This window comes from Schistocerca piceifrons, chromosome 4 (assembly GCF_021461385.2).
Source record: "Schistocerca piceifrons isolate TAMUIC-IGC-003096 chromosome 4, iqSchPice1.1, whole genome shotgun sequence".
NCBI classification, from domain to species: Eukaryota; Metazoa; Arthropoda; class Insecta; order Orthoptera; family Acrididae; genus Schistocerca; species Schistocerca piceifrons.
In genome coordinates, this window is record NC_060141.1 from 377,307,552 (window position 1) to 377,328,394 (window position 20,843).

Consider the following 20,843-nt stretch of genomic DNA (forward strand, 5'->3'; position numbering starts at 1 on the left):
TTTCCATCTGACTCACCAAGTAGCAGCATCTCTAAATTCACTTGGTCTGTTGCCATGTATATTTGATAAGGACTCCAAAAACTGTAGAGTACTCTACAATAAGGGGAATTAAATTTCACGCTTTTCCCTTTACAAGTGCATTATTCTTTTCCGGGATTCTATAAAGCTTTTAAGTTTTCCGTTTGTCTTCTCTACGTCTGATTTCATAGATACCTTTCCATACCAAATCACTTTGTAGTGCTTATTATCCATAAATATTTAAACATATTCTGCACTACACAGAAGTTTTTGTGCCCCTATGTGACTAAACAGCAGACACCAGTAAGCCCAACACCCAACTCAATACAACATATACGATAGCCTAAGAAACAACAATTTATTGTTTTCAATATCTAGGCCATCTCTCTCCAGCTGAATGTAGACTCCCACATCAAACCAGCTAATAGAACCTGCACAAACCATGGAGTATTCAAGGACTTTCTTTTCAAATGGAAAAATAAATAACAAACTCATTGCAGAATTGTGGCAAGATACCTCATAGCATCCACCACATCATGCAGTAGTGTACAATACCATACCAAGCAATGTAAAGGACTTCCTGACACTGTCCGCCCAATGCTGTTGACGGGTTTGAAAACTTACGATGCTAAATTCAAGTGTTTTTCCATTAAACTAGCTCATATACGAAGGTCATTCAATAAGTAATGCAGTCATGTTTTTTTTCTGAAAGTAGACTGGTTTTATTCAGGATACCAATACAATATACTACTACTCACTCTTTTGGCTACAAAACCCTATTTCTCAACATAATCTCCATTCAATATGACTGCCTCATACACCACCTTACTGGGAATGCCCCTATGCCCACACAGTACCACTGTACTGGTTGATGTTGGAGCCAATGCCTTTCTGCATTAGTAACTTCTCGATCATCCATGTACTGCTTCCCGCGGAGTGCACTCTTCATTACACAAAACAGGTGCAAGTCTGAAGGTGCGAGATTTGGGCTGTACAGTGAATGAGCCAGAGCAGTCCAATGAGGTTTTGTGAGCTCCTCTCAAGTGCACACATTTGTGTGAGGCATTATGTTGTCATGGAGAAAGAGAACTTCACTTGCATTTTTGTGGGAATGAACACGTGAAGCAGTTTCTTCAATTTCCTGAGGGTAAATGCACCTGGCCAACACACAGGAGGATGGACAGGTTTGCGAACCTTGTTGTGATGATGACAGGTGCCTCACAACTCATTCTGCTTTTATTCACTGCCAGGTCTCTGTAGACATTCTGCAAATGCCTATGAATATTTGCAACACTATGGTTTTCTGACAAAAGAAACTCAAAGGCAGCTCTCTGGAGCACACCTCCATCACAGACGCCATTTTAAAGGCTATGTATACTGCCACGACTTATCTCAGCTTCATGAAACTATAGGGACTGAAGCAGGAATAATCCACAATGTGCCAAGACAAATTTCACATTTTTTCAGCCGAAATCAGATGAGGAGAAAAATGTTGCATTACTTATTGAATGCACCTCATATGAGAAGATATTGGCACTCCTGTTTTATCTATTTTCCATTAGTACAATTGCTTCGTACCTGTAACAATGTATTAGCAATATCAAGTATTCCACCATACACTAAACAAACAAATAACTGAAACGATGTAATGGACTCTTGGAAATTCAGTAGCCTTATTTTCTTGTTATGCTCATCAACACAGTCTTTCATCAATATTTCTAAAGAACACAGAGACTGTGATATTTGAAATCACAAGCATTTATAGCTTTATAATTTATAAGCAATCTACACACACACACACACACACACACACACACACACACACACACACACACACACACACAATCTACTGTATTAATTTCCAGTCAAACAAACTCACGTTTAGTAATCTTTTGTCGATTTCTGGAACAGCCTTTTCAATAGCTGTTTTCTGTATAAATGCACATGCTAATTCCATATTATCTTGAGCTGCAACTTGAGCTGCCTGTTCAATCATTTCCTTCTGCTGAGGTGTAGCACCCTGACAAAAATAAAATGATACATAGTTAGGTCAGTCCAGTTTGTGCAACTGACAAAAACATTCCTTCTATCAATATCAATTAACATTAATAAAATGCTTAAGGTATTTGGCATGCAATACTGACAGTTTATGTGCTTTGAAAGTGTTCCACAATCTGTAAAATGAGACAGCAGAACTTTCATTATTACCTTACTAAACAGACACAATTTTATGCAGAAACTGCTCTCTCTAAACTAAAAGTGCAACTTCATTCTTAAAATGTCGGCCATTGTGATGTAGCGGTAAAGTGCCAAGGACACAAGATCAAATCCCAGTCAGACCAAGGAATATTTCAGTCCACTTTTACCCTCAATGGTGTGAAGATTTGCTAGGGATGATACACAGTTTGGGTTCCATGTTAAACATTAGCTCTTCTTCCTCCAGGAGGATTACTGGAGTAGGTTAGGGATACCTAAGTTACCAAAGTGGCCATGCTGTTGAGCCACTTGGAATTATCATTATTAAAACATTTTTGTTTTCAAAAAAATTGCACCAAGTTTCAAAAAGATGCTTCTGGAAGATAGGCATTTTACAGTACATTCTCTGTTTCTGTGTGCAATATGTACTTATCGTTTGTCTGAAGGTACAGTGGATAAATGTCAGACTATAAATGTAATGGTTTCAGGCTCTGACAAACAAGATTTTTTTTGACATGTGGATCACTTCTGGCCAAGAAAAAAATGAAATATAAAATATATCAATGCTGAAAAATGTATTGCAAATACTGCAACATCATTAGAAGTGGACCATTAGGGTGTGCACTGGAACATTTTATCACAGGCACTAGTAATTGAAGGTTTTCTGAACAGACCATCCCAGTATTTGATGTTTGTCTACCATTCTATCACATGTGCTGACCATTTCCCCAGTTGCAATATAATATTGTACAGCAACAGTCAAAAGTTTTCAATCACCTATCACCACTATCAATTTGTGATTGAAACAGGGATTTTGTTTTGGATTTCTATCATATCCCCATTCTAATAATAAATCAAATATAAACATGTAAAGACTAAGTGCCTATGTTGTGTATCTGATTAGTTGTTAGCATAGAGGGTTGCTGATCAGTACATGAAACAGCACTGATGGCCCTTTCCCTAAGACTTAATTCAAATTACCCTCATCCCTTCAGCTGTCTGTGTAGCAATCAGTTCACATTATATCATTTGCATCTAGTGGTGTGTTATATACATATATAAGAGAGGATATATTGAAGGGCAAGTTCCCATCTCCGGAGTTCTGATAGGTTGGTGTCAGTGGGAAGTATTCAGGAAACCCAGACGGTGTAACACTGTGCCAAGATGTGCTGGCCGTGCACCAAGGCATGTTTAGCCACAGGGTGATCCTCATTACCAACAAACACTGTCTGCCTATGTCCGTTCATGCGAATGGACAGTTTGTTGCTGGTCATTCGCACATAGAATGCGTCACAGTGTAGGCAGGTCAGTTGGTAAATCACGTGGGTGCTTTCACACGTGGCTCTGCCTTTGATCGTGTACACCTTCCAGGTCGCAGGACTGGAGTAGGTGGTGGTGGGAGGGTGCATGGGACAGGTTTTACACCGGGGGCAGTTACAAGGGTAGGAGCCAGAGGGTAGGGAAGGTGGTTTGGGGATTTCATAGGAATGAACCAAGAGGTTCCGAAGGCTAGGTGGACGGCGGAAAGACACTCTTGGTGGAGTAGGGAAGATTTCATGAAGGATGGATCTCATTTCAAGGCAGGATTTGAGGACGTTGTATCCCTGCTGGAGAGCCACATTCAGAGTCTGATCCAGTCCCGGAAAGTATCCTGTCACAAGTGGGGCACTTTTGGGGTTCTTCCGTGGGAGGTTCTGGGTTTGAGGGGATGAGGAAGTGGCGCTGGTTATTTGCTTTTGTACCAGGCCGGGAGGGTAGTTGCAGGATGCAAAAGCTGTTTTCAGTTTGTTAGTGTAATGGTTCTGGGATTCGGGATTGGAACAGATTCGTTTGTCACGAAGACCTAAGCTGTAGGGAAGGGACCGTTTGATATGGAATGGGTGGCAGCTGTCATAATGGGAGGTACTGTTGCTTGTTGGTGGGTTTGATGTGGACAGATGTGTGAAGCTGGCCATTGGACAGATGGGGGTCAACGTCGAGGAAAGTGGCATGGGATCTGGAGTAGGACCAGGTGAATCTGATGGAACCAAAGGAGATGAGGTTGGAGAGGAAATTCTGGAGTTGTTCTTCACTGTGAGTCCAGATGATGAAGATGTCATCAATAAATCTGTACCAAACTTTGGGTTGGCAGGGCTGGGTAACCAAGAAGGCTTCCTCTAAGCAACCCATAAATAGATTGGCATACGAGGGGGCCATCCTGGTACCCATGGCTGTTCCCTTTAATTATTGGTATGTCTGACCTTCAAAAGTGAAGAAGTTGTGAGTTAGGATGAAGCTGGCTAAGGTAACGAGGTAAGAGGTTTTAGGTAGGGTGGCAGGTGATCGGCGTGAAAGGAAGTGCTCTATCGCAGCGAGGCCCTGGACGTGCGGGATATTTGTGTATAGGGAAGTGGCATCAATGGTTACAAGGATGGTTTCTGGGGGTAACAGACTGGGTAAGGATTCCAGGTGTTCAAGAAAGTGGTTGGTGTCTTTGATGAAGGATGGGAGACTGCATGTAATGGGTTGGTGTTGATCTACATAGGCAGAGATACGTTCTGTGAGGGCTTGGTAACCAGCTACAATGGGACGGTCGGGATGTTTGGGTTAGGAAGTAGGTAGAAGGTAGGGGTGCGGGGTGTCGGTGGGGTCAGGAGGTTGATGGGCCCCCTACAAAACCTTTCACCTGACTCCAAGGTTCTGAGGATTCCTTGAAGCTCCGCCTGGACATCAGGAATGAGATTACCTTGGCAAACTTTGTACGTAGTGTTGCCTGAAAGCTGACGCAGTCCCTCAGCCACATACTCCCGACAATCAAGTACCACGGTCATGGAACCCTTGTCAGCCGGAAGAATGACGATGGATCGGTCAGCTTTCAGATCACGTATAGCCTGGGCTTCAGCTGTGGTGATGTTGGGAGTAGGATTAAGGTTTTTCAAGAAAGATTGAGAGGCAAGGCTGGAAGTGAGAAATTCCTGGAAGGTTTGGAGAGGGTGATTTTGAAGAACAGGAAGGTGGGTCCCGCCATGATGGAGGACGGAACTGTTCCAGGCAGGGTTCAATTTGGATAGTGTCTTGAGGAGTTGGATAATAGAGGGAAACATTCCACGTAGGAAAAATATATCTAAAAACAAAGATGATGTGACTTACCAAATGAAAGTGCTGGCAGGTCGACACACACACAAACAAACACAAACATACACACAAAATTCAAGCTTTCGCAACAAACTGTTGTCTCTTCAGGAAAGAGGGAAGGAGAGGGAAAGACAAAAGGATGTGGGTTTTAAGGGAGAGGGTAAGGAGTCATTCCAATCCCGGGAGCGGAAAGACTTACCTTAGGGGGAAAAAAGGACGGGTATACACTCGCACATGTCTTTCCCTCTCCTTCCCTCTTTCCTGATGAGGCAACAGTTTGTTGCGAAAGCTTGAATTTTGTGTGCATGTTTGTGATTGTTTGTGTGTGTGTCAACCTGCCAGCACTTTCATTTGGTAAGTCACATCATCTTTGTTTTTAGATATATATATATATATAAAAATCAGGTTCATACTATGTTAAGTTCTAATGGGATGAAAGCAGGCGTTTGGAATTGAAAAATGTGCTATAACTATTGATCTGTATCATCAGAAAGGCTGTCCCCGGAGGACAATAGCAACAAAAGTTGGTGGGCCACGATCTACAGTGGTGTTCACATTGCAGCTGTTCAAGCAAACTAGTGGCAATGCAAGTGTTTCGCAATCACACAAGAAAGGTAAGCTCATATATGTACAGAGAAAATTCAGAACGACTCATACAGCACCTGCAATTTGCAAGGAAGTAAACAGTACTGTGAGCCTTTCCAATCTCAGTTCAACAGTGCAACACTGTCTGCGTAAACAAAATTTAAAGGGGGGCATAGCAGCTGAAAACTTTTTTTCAAAAACAAAATAAGGTGAAAAAGACTGCACAGGGCACAGCAACATAAAAACTGGAGCATGCGACAATGGTCCAAGGTGTTATTCAGGGACAAATTTAAGTTTCAAATATTTGGAAGCCGTCGTCGTCAATTGTTTGTTCATTGAGTTCACGGAGAACATAAGAAGTGTCAGTATGTGATGCCAATGGTGAAGCATAGTGGAGGGTAGGTAATGGTACAGAGATGTTTTGTGGGTGATACGCACGGTGATCTAGTGAGAATTAACGAAACATTAAAGAAGGAAGGATATACAGGATACTGATCAACAATGCCGTTCCATGTGGTACAAGACACAGTGGTGTGGGTTTATGCTGCAACAGGGACACTGAACATGCTTCTAAATCATACAGTGGGTATGTCAATAGAAATCTGCAAAATCATTACAAAATTTCATCTCCAGAATACTGAGAGTTTGTGCAGCTGTTCTGAGAGCAAATGGTGGGTGCTTTGAAGGGGCTAAATTCTGAATGATAGTGTATTGCACTTAATGACAGAGACAGAGAATATTTATTTTGTTGCTTTATTTAGTTTGTATGACGTCTCTGTACACTGAAATAATATTTATAGTATTTATCATGCATAATAAACTTTTGACTGGTAATTTATCAAAATTGGTCAACTCTTTCCCAAGGAATTCACTGCAACTAGTTTCCCATCTGATGCTTCACATCAATGGTATGTTTATTATTGTAGGACTGTTTGTGTTTCTCAGGTGCAGTCATTCTACCCACAAGTGTTAGCTAGCAGATGCACAGATAGAGTGTGAAGTAGCAGTCGACAAACAGAAACGAAGATTACGTTGTTGACAAAAATGGACTGATGTTCTAGTAATTAAACATGGTTACGATAATTACACCTATACATATATAGTTCAGTGCTGTAGCAATATGCAACAACCCAGAATGACATCACACATACATGCAACCAATTTGAATGTAGTAGTAATACTTGGCTGATTTTTATACTTCTGATTTGTGATTGTATTTGTCTCAAAATTTCACTGATAAAGATAACCAAATTTTGAAAATATGATTTAATTGGATAGATAAAAAAATCTACTCACCAAGTAGCAGCAGGACAAAGAAAAAAAAATTATGGAAATGTGCAAGCTTTTGGAGCCAAAGGCTCCTCCTCCTAGCAAAAAGTTTGAAGCGGGAAGACAGTAGGATGAAGGAAAAGGACTGGCAAGGTTCAGGAAATAGGGAGTTATAGAAAAGCCACCCAGAACCCCAGGTAAAGGGAAAATTATTGGACAGGATGAAAAAGAAAAAACTGGAATTACCTACTACAGAATGAAACTCTGGATTAGAATTGCTTGAGACACACAGCTACATAATTGTCTGATATGAATGAATTAATAACTAACTTAGAAGTCGGTCCAGACACTGCAGGACTTTCAAGGGATGGCACATTGAAAGAAGTAGGATATTTTGTCCGATCTGAGAGTAAATTCATTCAACCAATGAGGAAGTGACAATTTTTATATACTTCTTCCTTAACATGAATATACTGTAATTTGGCACAAAGTATTCCAGGACCAACTGAAAACTGAATCTTACACTTTCAGCATTACTGGCATAACATTCAACCCATTACTGGCATAACATTCAACCAACTGAGTCTAGAGATATGCTTAAAAGTATCACAGCGTGTGAGGAGGAGGAAGCGATTGTCACACAATGAAAAATACTTAAAATTACACACCGTTAAAACAGAAACAAATGCTGTCTTCAGATTTGTGCTTATTGAGACCAGCAACTGATCTCTACAGGTTATCATGGCCATTCCTGCTGTCAAGTTTCGCACCATATGGTGGGCTGCAGCACGCATTCGAGATTCGTCTGGATCCAAGGCAAAGTCCTAAAAAAATATATATATACCAATCAATACAAGTATCATAACATATTGAATATATATATACATAAAGTACATAGGCATTTCTAATGTCACGCTCTCCTGTTGTACCTTTTTGATTATCTGTTCACAGGTGGTAAGAGCTATTTTGATGGAACGGTCAACGACTGGATGAATCCACTCTTGAATTGCACGTTCAACAGCTGGTCGTACAAACTGTTTCAGCTGCGGATGAGTTTGGAACAGTGCAAGCTGGGAAAAATAAATAAATAAAAATAATATAAAATAAAAATTTAAGAAAATAAAATTTGAGAACAAATCAACTGGTAATTTTTGTTTATTGGCTAAACTGGAGCACATATTTACCTGGGAATTGATTGTTATATGAGGAGCCAAACTGTTCACTGTACTTATACAGATGTCCATATAACCAAAACGAGGTTCTGGTGGTCCTGTTGGAAGACTTGAAGTAGGTGTCGTGTTGGTGGGAGCAACAGAAGTTGGTGGTGTTGCAGCAGATGATATTGTTATTTGTGCCATTTCCTCCACAGGTGCTGCAGAAGGAGCTGTACTGGTAGCTAAAGAACGTTTGATTTTTAGAGCCGGGCAACATTGTTCTCGAAATTATGTAAATTAAAGAGAGAAGAGAGCTTTGCCAACTATAAAATAAAGAACTTTCTTGTTTTTGGGTAACAAACACAACAAAAATTTCTAAAACTCATCCATTGATTTCTTAATTTTTTTTGACATTTGAATATTTTTACTACAGTAGCTTTTGTTAAGATCCATTCTGTGGTACATGCCTTCTAAAACATTACCTTCTGTCGTCATTTCATGTTTTGCAATAAAGAAATTGACAATCAGAAAAGAATCTGAACTGGAAAGTATAGCTGAAACAGACGGTTGATTTCAATGACAAAGACATAAAAATCATACTAAAACACACACTGGAGCTATTCTACACTCAGGTGGAAAGTATTTCTAATGCAGAAACACCTGCAATGGGCGTAATTTTTGGAGAACTCCAGAACACATCACGCCAACTACTTAAAACAACTAATAATAGTAACAGTAATCTTAAAATAATCTATGTTCCAACAAAATAACTTCATTCAGGAACAAAACATAAGTTATGAAGCATAAAAATGTTTTCTCTCTCCAGAGAGTTAAAAGTGTACTGATAAAATAAGAGGAAGTTTAAAAGAAATAATATGTGCATATGTGCATTCATGTGTGACTTTTGCCATCATACTGATATGTACCTGATTTTATCAATATTTTTTATTAAAGCAGAATATACTGTGTGATCAAAAAGTCAGTATAAATTTGAAAACCTAATAAACCATGGACTAATGTAGATAGAGAGGTAAAAATTGACACACATGCTTGGAATGACATGGGGGCTCAATTAGAAGGGGGGAGGGGGGACAACGAAGTTCACAAAATGTCCAACAGATGGTGCTGGACAGCAAAACATCAGTGACTGCGCATGACAATTGTGTATAAAAGGAGCTGTAATGAGAGAGAGAATCAGATGTGCCAGCAGTCGCAACATGTTGACATTACCTGAAAAGGCACTTTTAGTGAAGCTGTATTATCAGAATGGGGAATGAGCTAGTTCAGCATTACGATCCTATCGCCATAGGAAGGGGATTTGAATGGGTAAAGATCCGTTGACAAATGCAGCAGTGGCAAGAATGATTTTGAAGTTTGAAGCCATGGGTTGTTTAGAAAATAGACCCCGTAGTGGCCGACCGAGCACAAGGAGTAATGCTGCTGAGACAGTTCAGGAAGAAATGGAGACTGTAGCGGGTTCGTCTATGCACAGGGAAGTCAGCGCTTGTGCAGTCGCACGTCACACCAATCTTCCATACACTACTGTTTGGTTGGCACTGAGGCGTACCCTCCGATGCTATCCGTACAAAATCCGTCGGCATCATGAACTGTTACCTGGCGATTTAGTGAAGTGGAAGGCATTTGCGGTGTGGGCGGTTCAAAAGATGGCGGAAGATGACGATTGGTTGAGTAACGTGTTGTGGACCGATGAAGCTCATTTCATGCTCCGAGGGTCTGTCAACGTCAACAACTGCAGAGTTTGGGCTACCGAAAATCCTAGAACTGTCGTGGAAACTCCATTGCACGACGAGAAAGTCATGGTATGGGTTGGATTTACCACATCTACCGTTATCGGGCCTTTTTTCTACGAGGAAATGAGTGATTCTGGTTTTGTAACTGCTACCGTGACGGGTGAGAGGTACGCCTATATGTGACAGAATCACGTCATCCCCAGCCTGGCTGATAAACACCTGCTGGAATGTACAATGTTTATGCAGGATGGCACTCCACCCCATATTGCTAGACGCGTGAAAGATCTCTTGCATGCGTCGTTTGGTGATGATCGTGTGCTCAGCCGCCACTTTCGTCATGCTGGGCCTCCCAGGTCCCCAGACCTCAGTCCGTGCAGTTATTGGCTTTTGGGTTACCTGAAGTCGCAAATGTATCGTGATCGACCGACATCTCTAGGGATGCTTAAAGACAACATTCAACGCCAATGCCTCACCATAACTCTGGACATGCTTTACAGTGCTGTTTACAACATTATTCCTCGACTACAGCTATTGTTGAGGAATTATGGTGGACATATTGAGCATCTTCTGTAAAGATCATCATCTTTGCTTTGTCTTACTTTGTTATGCTAATTATTGCTATTTTGTTCAGATGAAGCGCCATCTGTCGGACATTTTTTGAACTTTTGTATCTTTTTGGTTCTAATAAACCCCTATGTCATTCCAAGCATGTGTGTCAATTTGTACCTCTCTATCTACATTATTCCGTGATTTATTCAGTTTTCAAATTTATACTGACTTTCTGATCACCTGGTATATAAGCTCCCATACTCCATTACGTAATAAGCATTATCTCTGCACTTTCCAATTAATTTTTTGAAGTGATCCTCATAAATCTTGCAAATGTTTTCATTCTGTTATACTGAGTACTGAGAACCAGGTTTCGGTGAGCAGATTTACGGAAGTGGTGGTGGTGGTGGAGCAGGAGGAAGAGGATGAAATTCTGCCAAGCCACTAGCTGCGGTATTACCTGGTTGACTCTGTGCTGGTGACTGCGACATGGTTGGCTGTACAATAGCTTCTTGCTTTTTACTTGGATGAGAGAGCTGGTATTCCAAATTCCGTAATTTCTCTTGATCCTTCAAATATAAAGAGGGCTTCAATTCCTGCAAAAAATATATATTTATTTAACAAGATACTTTGTTTAGATAAAATGATCCATAAACATGGTTTATTCTACAGACACTTATAAATTTCAAAAATATCAATGTGTTACTTACAGAAACATCTATATTCAGATTTTTACACAACACCTCTATCTCAAACTTCAGATTTAATTTTAGGTCTGGTTCTTGATGCAGCTCTGCTAAAACATTCATTATTCCCATTGTCCAAGGATTTGGTGGCTTAAACACCTAGAAACAAGTACAGATTATGAAATTAAAATATTATTTCTACAAATGTTGAAGAGAATATTGAAAGTTAGGAAACAAAATTTTTTATTTCAAACAATGGCTAACCACAAATTTTCTACTGAATGGAGTGAATCACACTAACCTTGCTTTTTGCGCAAGATTCCAAGACTTTGGCTACAAACGGAACAACGTACAGTAGTTCCTGTTGGCCTTTGTGGTAAGCTTCAGCTAAAAGAGCTTTCAGGTCAATATCTTCCTGCAGGATCGGCCTATTTTTGGCAAGTGTAAGCATTCCAAGCCAATGTCCAAGATTTTTTAGGAGAGAGCGGTCTGAAAAATTGGCAATTCCTTTATCACTTCGGAGGAGCACCTGTTGAAACAAGAGTTGCCACAAATTATATTTTTATGAATGAAAGATATTAAACTTACACAAATCAGACAGTGACCAGATAAAACACCTGAAATACTAAAGGACAGTAACCTACCTTTATATTTCGAAAGGTCTCTCTCAAGACCATCTGATTCAGTTCTGGTATTTTCAGAACATCAAGACAATTAGAATACAGAGAGTGGAAATTTAGTTCAATGCTCGCTCTCTTCATTACAAGATACTGTGCCATCCATGGATAATATTCTTCTGTAACTATCTCTCTCAGTTCATCACACTGTAATTAAACAATTTAATTTTCCAATCAGTATTCACAAACAAGAAAACGAGAAGATTTTTAAACACACAAATAATTCCTTAAACTGTAATGTTCTTTTACAAAAGCTGCAACTGTCCATATTATTACCTTACTCTGAAGGTTTAGCTGGCTCAGATTATTGAAAACAAATCCAATTTTATCTTGCAAGGCTTCAGGAGGTGCTGTCATTTTCTCTTCTTTTTCAGTAGCAACAAGTAAAGTATCAATATTGGTGGCATTTGCTATCGATGGCTGGAAAAAATATATGAATATATATATATATATATTTTCAAACATTACTTTAACAGTTTATGCCCACTGATTGTACAATGCTTATCCAATATCATTAACTGCATATGAATGAGTACATATGTAATATAAACAAATCTAAAGGAAGATTAAACTTACTCTTGCTGCAATGGCTGGGGTTGTGGTTGTTGATTTAGCACTGGAAGTGGTTGTTGTGACAGTAGTCGATGTCAAAGTCTTATATCCTGTTGTAACCGTAGGCATTGGAGAGAGAATAGAAGCCAGACTAACAGGTAACACTGGCCCTGTTGGCCTGTTAGGTGGCTCTTGTGACTGTAACCCGTATTCTACATACTGGGGAGGAAAAAAAAAAAAAAAAGAAAAAGACAAAATTTGAGATATGTAAAGTATGTAAAGATCAGTGCTTTTCTAAGGCTTAGAAGTTTGTGTATCATTTACCTCTATTAAGTGGGGAGGAAATTCGTGGAAATGCGGGATGGCTGCAACGTGTTCACAATACTTGTGGTATTCTTTTAACCTTGTTTTAAATCTATCTAGTGCAGCAATTCCAAAGAAGTACATCTTACTGGTGGTAGGTTTTCGAAGAGCATCCAACACAAATCTGAGGGCTAGTCCTAATGCCATATAGCTGCTAGAAAGAAAAAATGAAACAAATAAAAGCAAACTTAGTAAACTTTAAACTAATAAAATGGAATATAAATCCATATATGAGGTGCTACCTTTGTCTACTAACATACATAAAGAATTAAAAAATCAGCATTCATATATTAGATAATTTACTACCTGACCAATCTCCGTTCAATTATGCCACCAAAGAGCTGTGCTGTTATATGGAGTTCTTTGTCTGGGTATTGAGGAAAAAATCTGTATTCTTCAAACAGATTCCGGAGCATGCAGTTGAAAACTTCCTACAATCATAAAAAATTCTATAAGTGCTCAAGATTTTAAGGCTGTTAACAAGAGGCATTAAAAAGACTGCAGTAAATGATCAACAATCAAATTATTAAAAAACTTAAATATAAATAGGGAAGTTGGTAAATGGTTCAAAATGTGTGTGTTAACAGAACTGCTGAAATTCACCAAGATTCTATAAAGAAAGAAATGTCTAGTCTTTGCACAAATTGATTGGCACTGAATAATATTTGGTAATCACAAAACATATTAAGTAATATACATGTTTAAAAAAAGAAAGAAAGAGGTTTACAGTGGTGTTGCAAATGATCTGTTTGTACCTTCATAAAATGAATTTCACAAAATTAATCTACGAACAACATACTGTTGAATCATAGATGTTCTTTCTGACCTAGTCTAGTCAATGCTATGTGACTAAAATAAATAATTTCAAGATAACAATGATATGTGTTTATACCACAGAATCATTTTCTAACATACTGAACTTTTTTCCTGGACACCATAAGTTAATTTGCTATCAATCTAACAATGCTACTTGGTTGGCATGGTGTGATTACATAATAATTCACTATTAAACCATACAAATATTAAGCTAGCTGTCACATATTTGGCTCTTCATATGCTATTATTTTAACTGTGTACCAACTACTTATACTTACTCTGTCCTGAAAATTTGGTACATTTAAGATTTTAAATTCACAGAAACACTTGTCTCCATATGACTACTGTTTCCAGAAGTGGATATCTTATGCCCTGAAAAAAATGTAATATAATAGTTGCATTTAACATACCCTCTCTCGTTTACTTGGTGAGTCCTGAAACTTTTTAAGCATTTCCAAAACTTCATCAATTGACAGAGTCGGATGAGGGGGATGATTGTAGATTCTCTGGAAGTAGCTGTTAGCTTCATCTTCAATTTCTTTCGACACTGTTCCTGCCATATCAGGAAATATACTTGCTGTTTCAGCTCCTACTTAAAAGAGATAATATTTATGAAGCTCACTATTTCTCTACTGCAATAAGAGAAAATAAAACATAAAAATTTAAAACTAATAAGCTCTGCATATCAAATGAATTTTTAACACACACACACACACACACACACACACACACACACACACACACACACACACACATTAAAACTAAACGCAAATAAATTTTTAGCAGTGGATACATAATCTTACAGCTCAGATAATCTCATTAACTTCGACACTCCACAAGCCATTATGTGGTACGTGATGGATGGTACATAGCCTACCAGTCTCGCCCCCCCCCCCCCCTCCCCCGCTTCCTTCCCCATTCAACATGTTATGTAGAAAGAAAATTTTTATCTCTAGAGTTTTCTTGGCACAACTGATTAATGGTGCACTTGGAGGTGTTCAACCAAGTTGTTGTTACGGTTTTATGGACAGTATTTCAATGACCAACTTGTCGTCATCTTCACAAGTTCCAAGTTGCACTGCAATGTACACTCATTTGCCCGGACTCCAGCCAGACTACACTATTGTTTGTCTCACATCACTATTTGGAGATAAATGTGAGTTCAACTCCCAATACACACTACACCCTTCAATGCTCTTTCATTTTTCAGTGCCTGCACTGATATTCTGCGAAATGCACATCCACACAGTGTTTCTCTGCTCTGGTGGACGCAATAGCTGGCAAGACCTTTAAAAAAAAAATGTTTGGGAGAGATCAAACTTTGTTTAAATTGAAGCCTCTGATTCCATTTAGTAATTTTTGTAACATACAAGGTTATTACAAATGACTGAAGCGATTTCATAAATTCACTCTAGCTATATTAATTGACAAAGTCTCAACACTCACATAGAAAAAGGCAAGAAGTTTTTTTATTGTAGCAGCTGCACATAAGATTTCTACTACAAGAGTGCAGCAATGGGTAAGATGGCAATGAGTGCCAAGAAAGCGTATGTTGTGGTTTAAATGCTTTCACCTCAGTCTGCCACAACAATGCAAAAACGTTTAACAGAGATCTACCAACCGCCAACTCAACTCAGCGAAGGTATGCACAGTTGAAAAAGCTTCAGGACGCATCCGCAAATGGAAATCAATGGGTTGGCCTGCAGAGTGTGAAGAAATGGTTGACCACACACAGGTAAATTTCACACGTAGCCCACGAAAGTTGATGAACAGGAAAAGCAGAGAGATGAACATACTACAACCCACCGTTTGGAAGATCTTACGGAAATGAGTGAAGCTGAAGCCTCACCACTTGCAATTGCTCCAAGCCCTGGCTCACGATGACAAAGCTAGACACTTTGAATTTTTAGCAAAGCTGCAAAAGTTTCTAGAAGAGGACGGGATTTGGAACAAATTCATCTTCAGTGATAAAGCAACATTTTTTTGTGAACGGCACAGTGAACAGGCACAATGTGTTAATCTGGGTGACAGAGTAACACTAAGCTATTGTGCAACACATTTGAGATTCACCAAAAGTTAATGTGTTCTGTCAATCAGTTTCAAGTTTATGACCCCTTTTTCATCTGTGAAAAGAGCATTGCAGGACGTGTGTATCTGGACATGCTGGAAAATTAGCTCATGCCATTACTGAACAATGACAGAGTGGACATAATCCACCCCACTTTCATTGTGTTGTTCCTGAATTATTAAACAGGAAATTGATAAACTGGTGAACTGGACGTGGTGGGATGATGTTCACCAATTTATGTCATGGCCTCCAAACTCTCCCAATCTAACCCCTTGCGACATTTTTGTGTAGGGTTACGTGAAAGATTCGGTGTTTACACCTCCTCTACCAACAACCCTAAAGAAACTGTGAGCTTGCATCAACAGTGTTTTTGAACAGATTGACAGGGACATACTGCAGTGAACACAGGAAGAACTTTATTATCAACCTGTTACCTGCAGAATCAGTGGGGAGCACATATGGAGCACTTTTAATATGTAAAAAACAACTGATTTTTTTCTGTGTGTACACAAAGCCCTTTGACAGTATATCAAATAACAGAGCTACAGTAAATCTTAGAGATAGCTTCAACTATAATGTTTTATTTATTTTGACAGCCTCCTTAATTATGCTGTCCCAGAAACACTGTACGCACCATGACAACAGTTTCCCCATATTTCATTTCGTGATTATACTCAAGATGGTACTCTGTGACAGCTGACCTCCTTCGTTGTTTCAGTTCAAAATGTTACTGATTTACTTTGCATCTCTCCTGGCCTAATAGTTTGCCTCACGTAACACATGCCACATTCACACAGAATGCGATACACGTCTGGCGTTCAAAGACCTAATTCATTCTTAACACTAATAAGACAACTTATTTTCATTGATTAAAATTAAATGCAATGGATGTGTTTCGGTAGGAGTCTACCAATCTTTCCAGATAGTGGGTCAGCATAAGGAAGACTTCTCTGTGTCAGTGCCACCCTCTTTCTCAAGCCATTCTTTATTTTGACCGAAACATCTGCTCAATCTGAGAATTGTTCGGAGCCCTACTCATAGGTATTTTAATTCTTCGGTAAGGCTTCCTTGTCCAAAAATGTTCAAACTTTATGGATCACAGCAGTGGTGGTCAAACTTTATGGTTCAAGAGCCCAAAAGGTCATTGTAGGGCAGCACATCTTGGGCCTCTTATGTACCAGTCTTATTTTTAATTGAAATAGTAACCTTCATAAACAGGTATGTTATGAGCCTCCAATAGGCTAGCTATAGTAAGGATGCGGTAAGTTTGATTCTGGACCCCAAGTACTGGTTGTTAAAAGGCAGCACCATACAGAACACTTCAGGTCAACTATTTCCTGTTTCATATTGCTGCTACCCTCAGTGAGCCCAAAGTTGTGACACTTTTAATTGCCTGGCAAAGTACTGTTTTGTTGCCTGTGTGAACAGATGAGTAACTGATTAAAATAAATTAACTGTGTTTTTGTTTAATTGCATTATGCAATATGAGGCCCGATCACAGATATTTACTAAATGTTCTGAATGTTATTTTACTTCTACTCATTGCCTTGTGTTACAAAAGCCTTAATTCAATTTCAAATTGCTTGCTACCAAAATGTACCACATTTGAAGACCACCACCTTTGCAACATCCATTCACCAACCCATCTTACTTCCGTGTCAAAATTTATACTGTAGCACCTGACGGGTATGAATCAGACGCACAAGTGAGTTAACAACTGAAAGACAACAAAACATTCCCTTCACCGTTACATCCTCTAATCCCGCGGTTGCTGCGCTACTTACTGCTCTGCCCCTGAGATAAGTGACCAACTTTACTTTACTTTCCCCACTGTCAGTTAATATTAAGCACATGTTAGAATGTCACTGACTCGGCAACTATTTTTGTTTCTTACTGAGCAGGGAAACTACTTTTTTAATCAGCTCTTTACATTAACTGACATTTTTTATTTTGACTGTTAGTCACTACATGCATAATATTTTAAATAAGTCATAGAACCACAGGCTGCAAGAATACTTTATTCAGTCTGCTTGCAACACACAGGCCACAGTTTGATGACCTCTGGGCCAGAGTCTTTAGCACCAAATTTCTTTGTGACAGATGGTGATGGTTCAAGCCATGGAGATAGAGGTAACAGAGCACAGTTTTCCAGAATACATGGTGATGGTTCAAGCTATGGAGATAGAGGTAACAGAGCACAGTTTTCCAAAATACACTGACTCAGGGATCTGTCGAGTCTTGTTCCAACATGCCAAGGAAAAGTAACTGGCCTATATAAAGTTCCATCCAAAGTTTTATACTACAATGGAGAGCGTTTGAATGTTCCAGAAACTATTCACATTTTTTTCATCCCATGTGGCCACACCACAAACATGTCATTCACTAGAAATGTGTAGCTCAGAACTTGACAGATTCTGAAGCCTTTGATTCAGTGTTCTACACATAAGGTCTGTTCCAAAAATTTCAGAGCATTTGTAATTTCACACCAATGATGTGTTGGAGTGAAATGCAGTTGGCACCCCTGCACAATTCCATGTTTAATGTGTAACTGCTGGACGCTTCATTGTTGTATATCTATTAGTTACTGTTCAGCGCTGTATTGAGTGGAGCGTCATGTCACACAGTCTGTGGATTTCGAGGTGGCAGAGTTGAAGGAGCAACACTTCTGCATTAAATTTTGCATGAAACTCAAGAAAAACCTTTACAGAGACACCAGATGATGCAGGGAGCCTACGGTGTTATGAATGGTTCACACTGTTTAAAAATGGCTGGACAAAAGTTAAGGATCTCCCTCATTCAGATCACCATTTGATGTCTACCGATGATGTTCCTGTCAGGAACGTCAACAAAATTATGCTTGCCAATCAAAGACTGACTGTCGAAAGATTGCAGAAGAATGTAACATTTTAGTTGGATCATGTCATGAAATCCTGACAACACAACATCTTGGTATGAATCATGTTGCCACAGAGTTCATCCCATGGCTAATGAGTCAAGACCAGAAAGAACTTCGCCTTGCAATCTGTGAAGGGCTTTTGGATCATGCAAATGAGAACAAGATGTTCCTTAAGAGAATCATAACTGGTGATGAGACCATGGTTCAGTCCTCACAATGGGTCAGGAAAGGATCTCCAATGCCAAGAAAAGCTCATCAGGTCAGGTCAAATGTCAATGCCATGTTGATAATTTTCTTTGACTATCAGGAACTACTCTAGCAGAATGGCAACAGGACAGCATCCACCAAATTTAGTCCCACAATAAATCCATTATTTAGACTCGTAAACAAGTCTTTCATAAAGGTGTCTCTTAAGAGAGTTGGAACTTTTAGTTTGTCCAGTAGATTACCAACAGCAGTAGATATCTGAAGATTAAAAAACAATAATCATACAATAAAAATACAAAAATTTATGTTAAAATTTCCTTAGATTAAGAACTTTTGTCTGTCATACCACTAACAATGGTACATCTGCTGACTGACACTTTACTCGATTTGACCCTCATCTACATCACTGCGTGTAGTGTACTAAATACAAAGATAAAACTGTAAACTTAAATAAAACCACCGACTGAATGGTTAGTATTATCATTAAGGCTCCAGCAGGGATGAACAAATTTGAGGTGACATATGCTTCTGCTTCTACTTCTACCCTAACAACCATCTCACTTTGCATGTTACAAGAAGATCTATTTTTGTATTACTCTTCCATGCACAGCTTTGTTTGGGAGAATGGCACTTTGACTGTCATACAAAACCAGTCCATTTGTAGATAGATCCCAGACCTTTGAATTAACCATCTGCAAGTGGGCCATTATTCTGGCAGCCACATGCAGGAACCTTCAAATATCAGTAACAAACATCTTATGGTTGAAAATGAAATACAATGCAATTATCATCCTTACCTATCCTTGCTTTATCCATCCCAGATTGTGGTCCAAGAGAGCGGCTGAGGGCACCTATGGCACCAACCCCAAGGCCAACACTTGGTACTAGTGAAGCTGGGTTGCTGCCTGGACCAGGACCTACTTGGCTGCCGACAGGTCCAGACTGCTGCAGCTGTTGTGGCAGAAGTGGAAATGGGCTTTGTGAAGGTCCAGGACCTGGTCCTGGACCTGATACAGCTCCTCCCATTAAACGAGATGGAGAACCTGGATTTGTAACAAGTTGTCCCAATGCCCCTGGTAGGTTGAAAGCTTGTGAACTGGGAGGACCGAGACCACCAGGGGCTCCAGCAATGTTTATACTTGCAAGACTGGTGTTGATACCACCAATCGTGTCGACTTGTGATGCAGTGAAAAGCTGCTAGAAACAAAAATATCTAGTTAATATCTGAGGTGCCTCAATATAAAACATCATGACATAAAGAGAACTAAGTGTTATGAACAGCAGGTAAGTTGGGTGTTCCTCAAGAAAATAAAAGTAAAAAGAGACAAATCACATGCCGCCTACAACATAATGAAACGAGGGAATGAAGTTTTACACTGACATTTGCTACCAAGAGAATGAATTTGGCAATGTCTATTCTATTAGCTGATTTCAATATACCTTCAATTTTCAGTTACAAAGATTTTGTGCAAGCATACATAGAACATTAAATAAATAAGCTTTTACAAAACTGAATTACAGATGGTTTTGCAATGGCCCTAAAAGTTATCAATACTAAGGAAACAAAGGAACAGTGAAAACATGCTTCACCAAAACTCAACTTTACAAATACTTAGTAATATGCTTAAAGTGACTTATTCAAATTACATATTTCTTAATCTCTTTTAAGCAACACCCAATGAAACTGGAAACAGGAAATTAATTCACAGAGGATTTTTGTTTACTCTGTTGCAGTTAACACCTGCACTACTAGATGTCCGATTAGTGTATATTATTTCTACACTACACATAACCTGAGAAAGTTAATGGCATAGATGTTTATTGGACACAATTACGGTCTTAAATTTATCCATCCTAAAATTTACCTGTGGGTTAAGTGAAATGTATGAAGTTTCATTGTTTTAACAGATTTATTAAAGTTGCATAAAATCTGTTTTGCACG

At 39.1% G+C, this 20,843-nt stretch overlaps 1 protein-coding gene across 7 annotated transcripts in view; it reads right to left on the reverse strand.

The window, feature by feature from the left end:
* The window catches only part of LOC124796343 (CCR4-NOT transcription complex subunit 1), a 126,607-nt gene that overhangs the window by 67,799 nt on the left and 37,965 nt on the right, over positions 1-20,843 (reverse strand). For 3 of the 7 annotated variants that reach the window (XM_047260484.1, XM_047260483.1, XM_047260479.1), the window contains exons 13-26: positions 19,699-20,098; positions 14,141-14,322; positions 13,221-13,345; positions 12,876-13,068; positions 12,576-12,770; positions 12,276-12,419; positions 11,967-12,146; positions 11,624-11,851; positions 11,347-11,481; positions 11,097-11,232; positions 8,367-8,578; positions 8,112-8,252; positions 7,851-8,006; positions 1,898-2,038 (exon numbers count right to left, since the gene is read on the reverse strand). In XM_047260484.1, coding sequence (XP_047116440.1) covers positions 1,898-2,038; positions 7,851-8,006; positions 8,112-8,252; positions 8,367-8,578; positions 11,097-11,232; positions 11,347-11,481; positions 11,624-11,851; positions 11,967-12,146; positions 12,276-12,419; positions 12,576-12,770; positions 12,876-13,068; positions 13,221-13,345; positions 14,141-14,322; positions 19,699-20,098 — 2,568 coding nt within the window. The remainder of the gene's footprint in view (positions 1-1,897; positions 2,039-7,850; positions 8,007-8,111; positions 8,253-8,366; positions 8,579-11,096; positions 11,233-11,346; positions 11,482-11,623; positions 11,852-11,966; positions 12,147-12,275; positions 12,420-12,575; positions 12,771-12,875; positions 13,069-13,220; positions 13,346-14,140; positions 14,323-19,698; positions 20,099-20,843) is intronic. The other 4 variants (XM_047260485.1, XM_047260480.1, XM_047260482.1 and 1 more) reach the window with 3 other exon arrangements.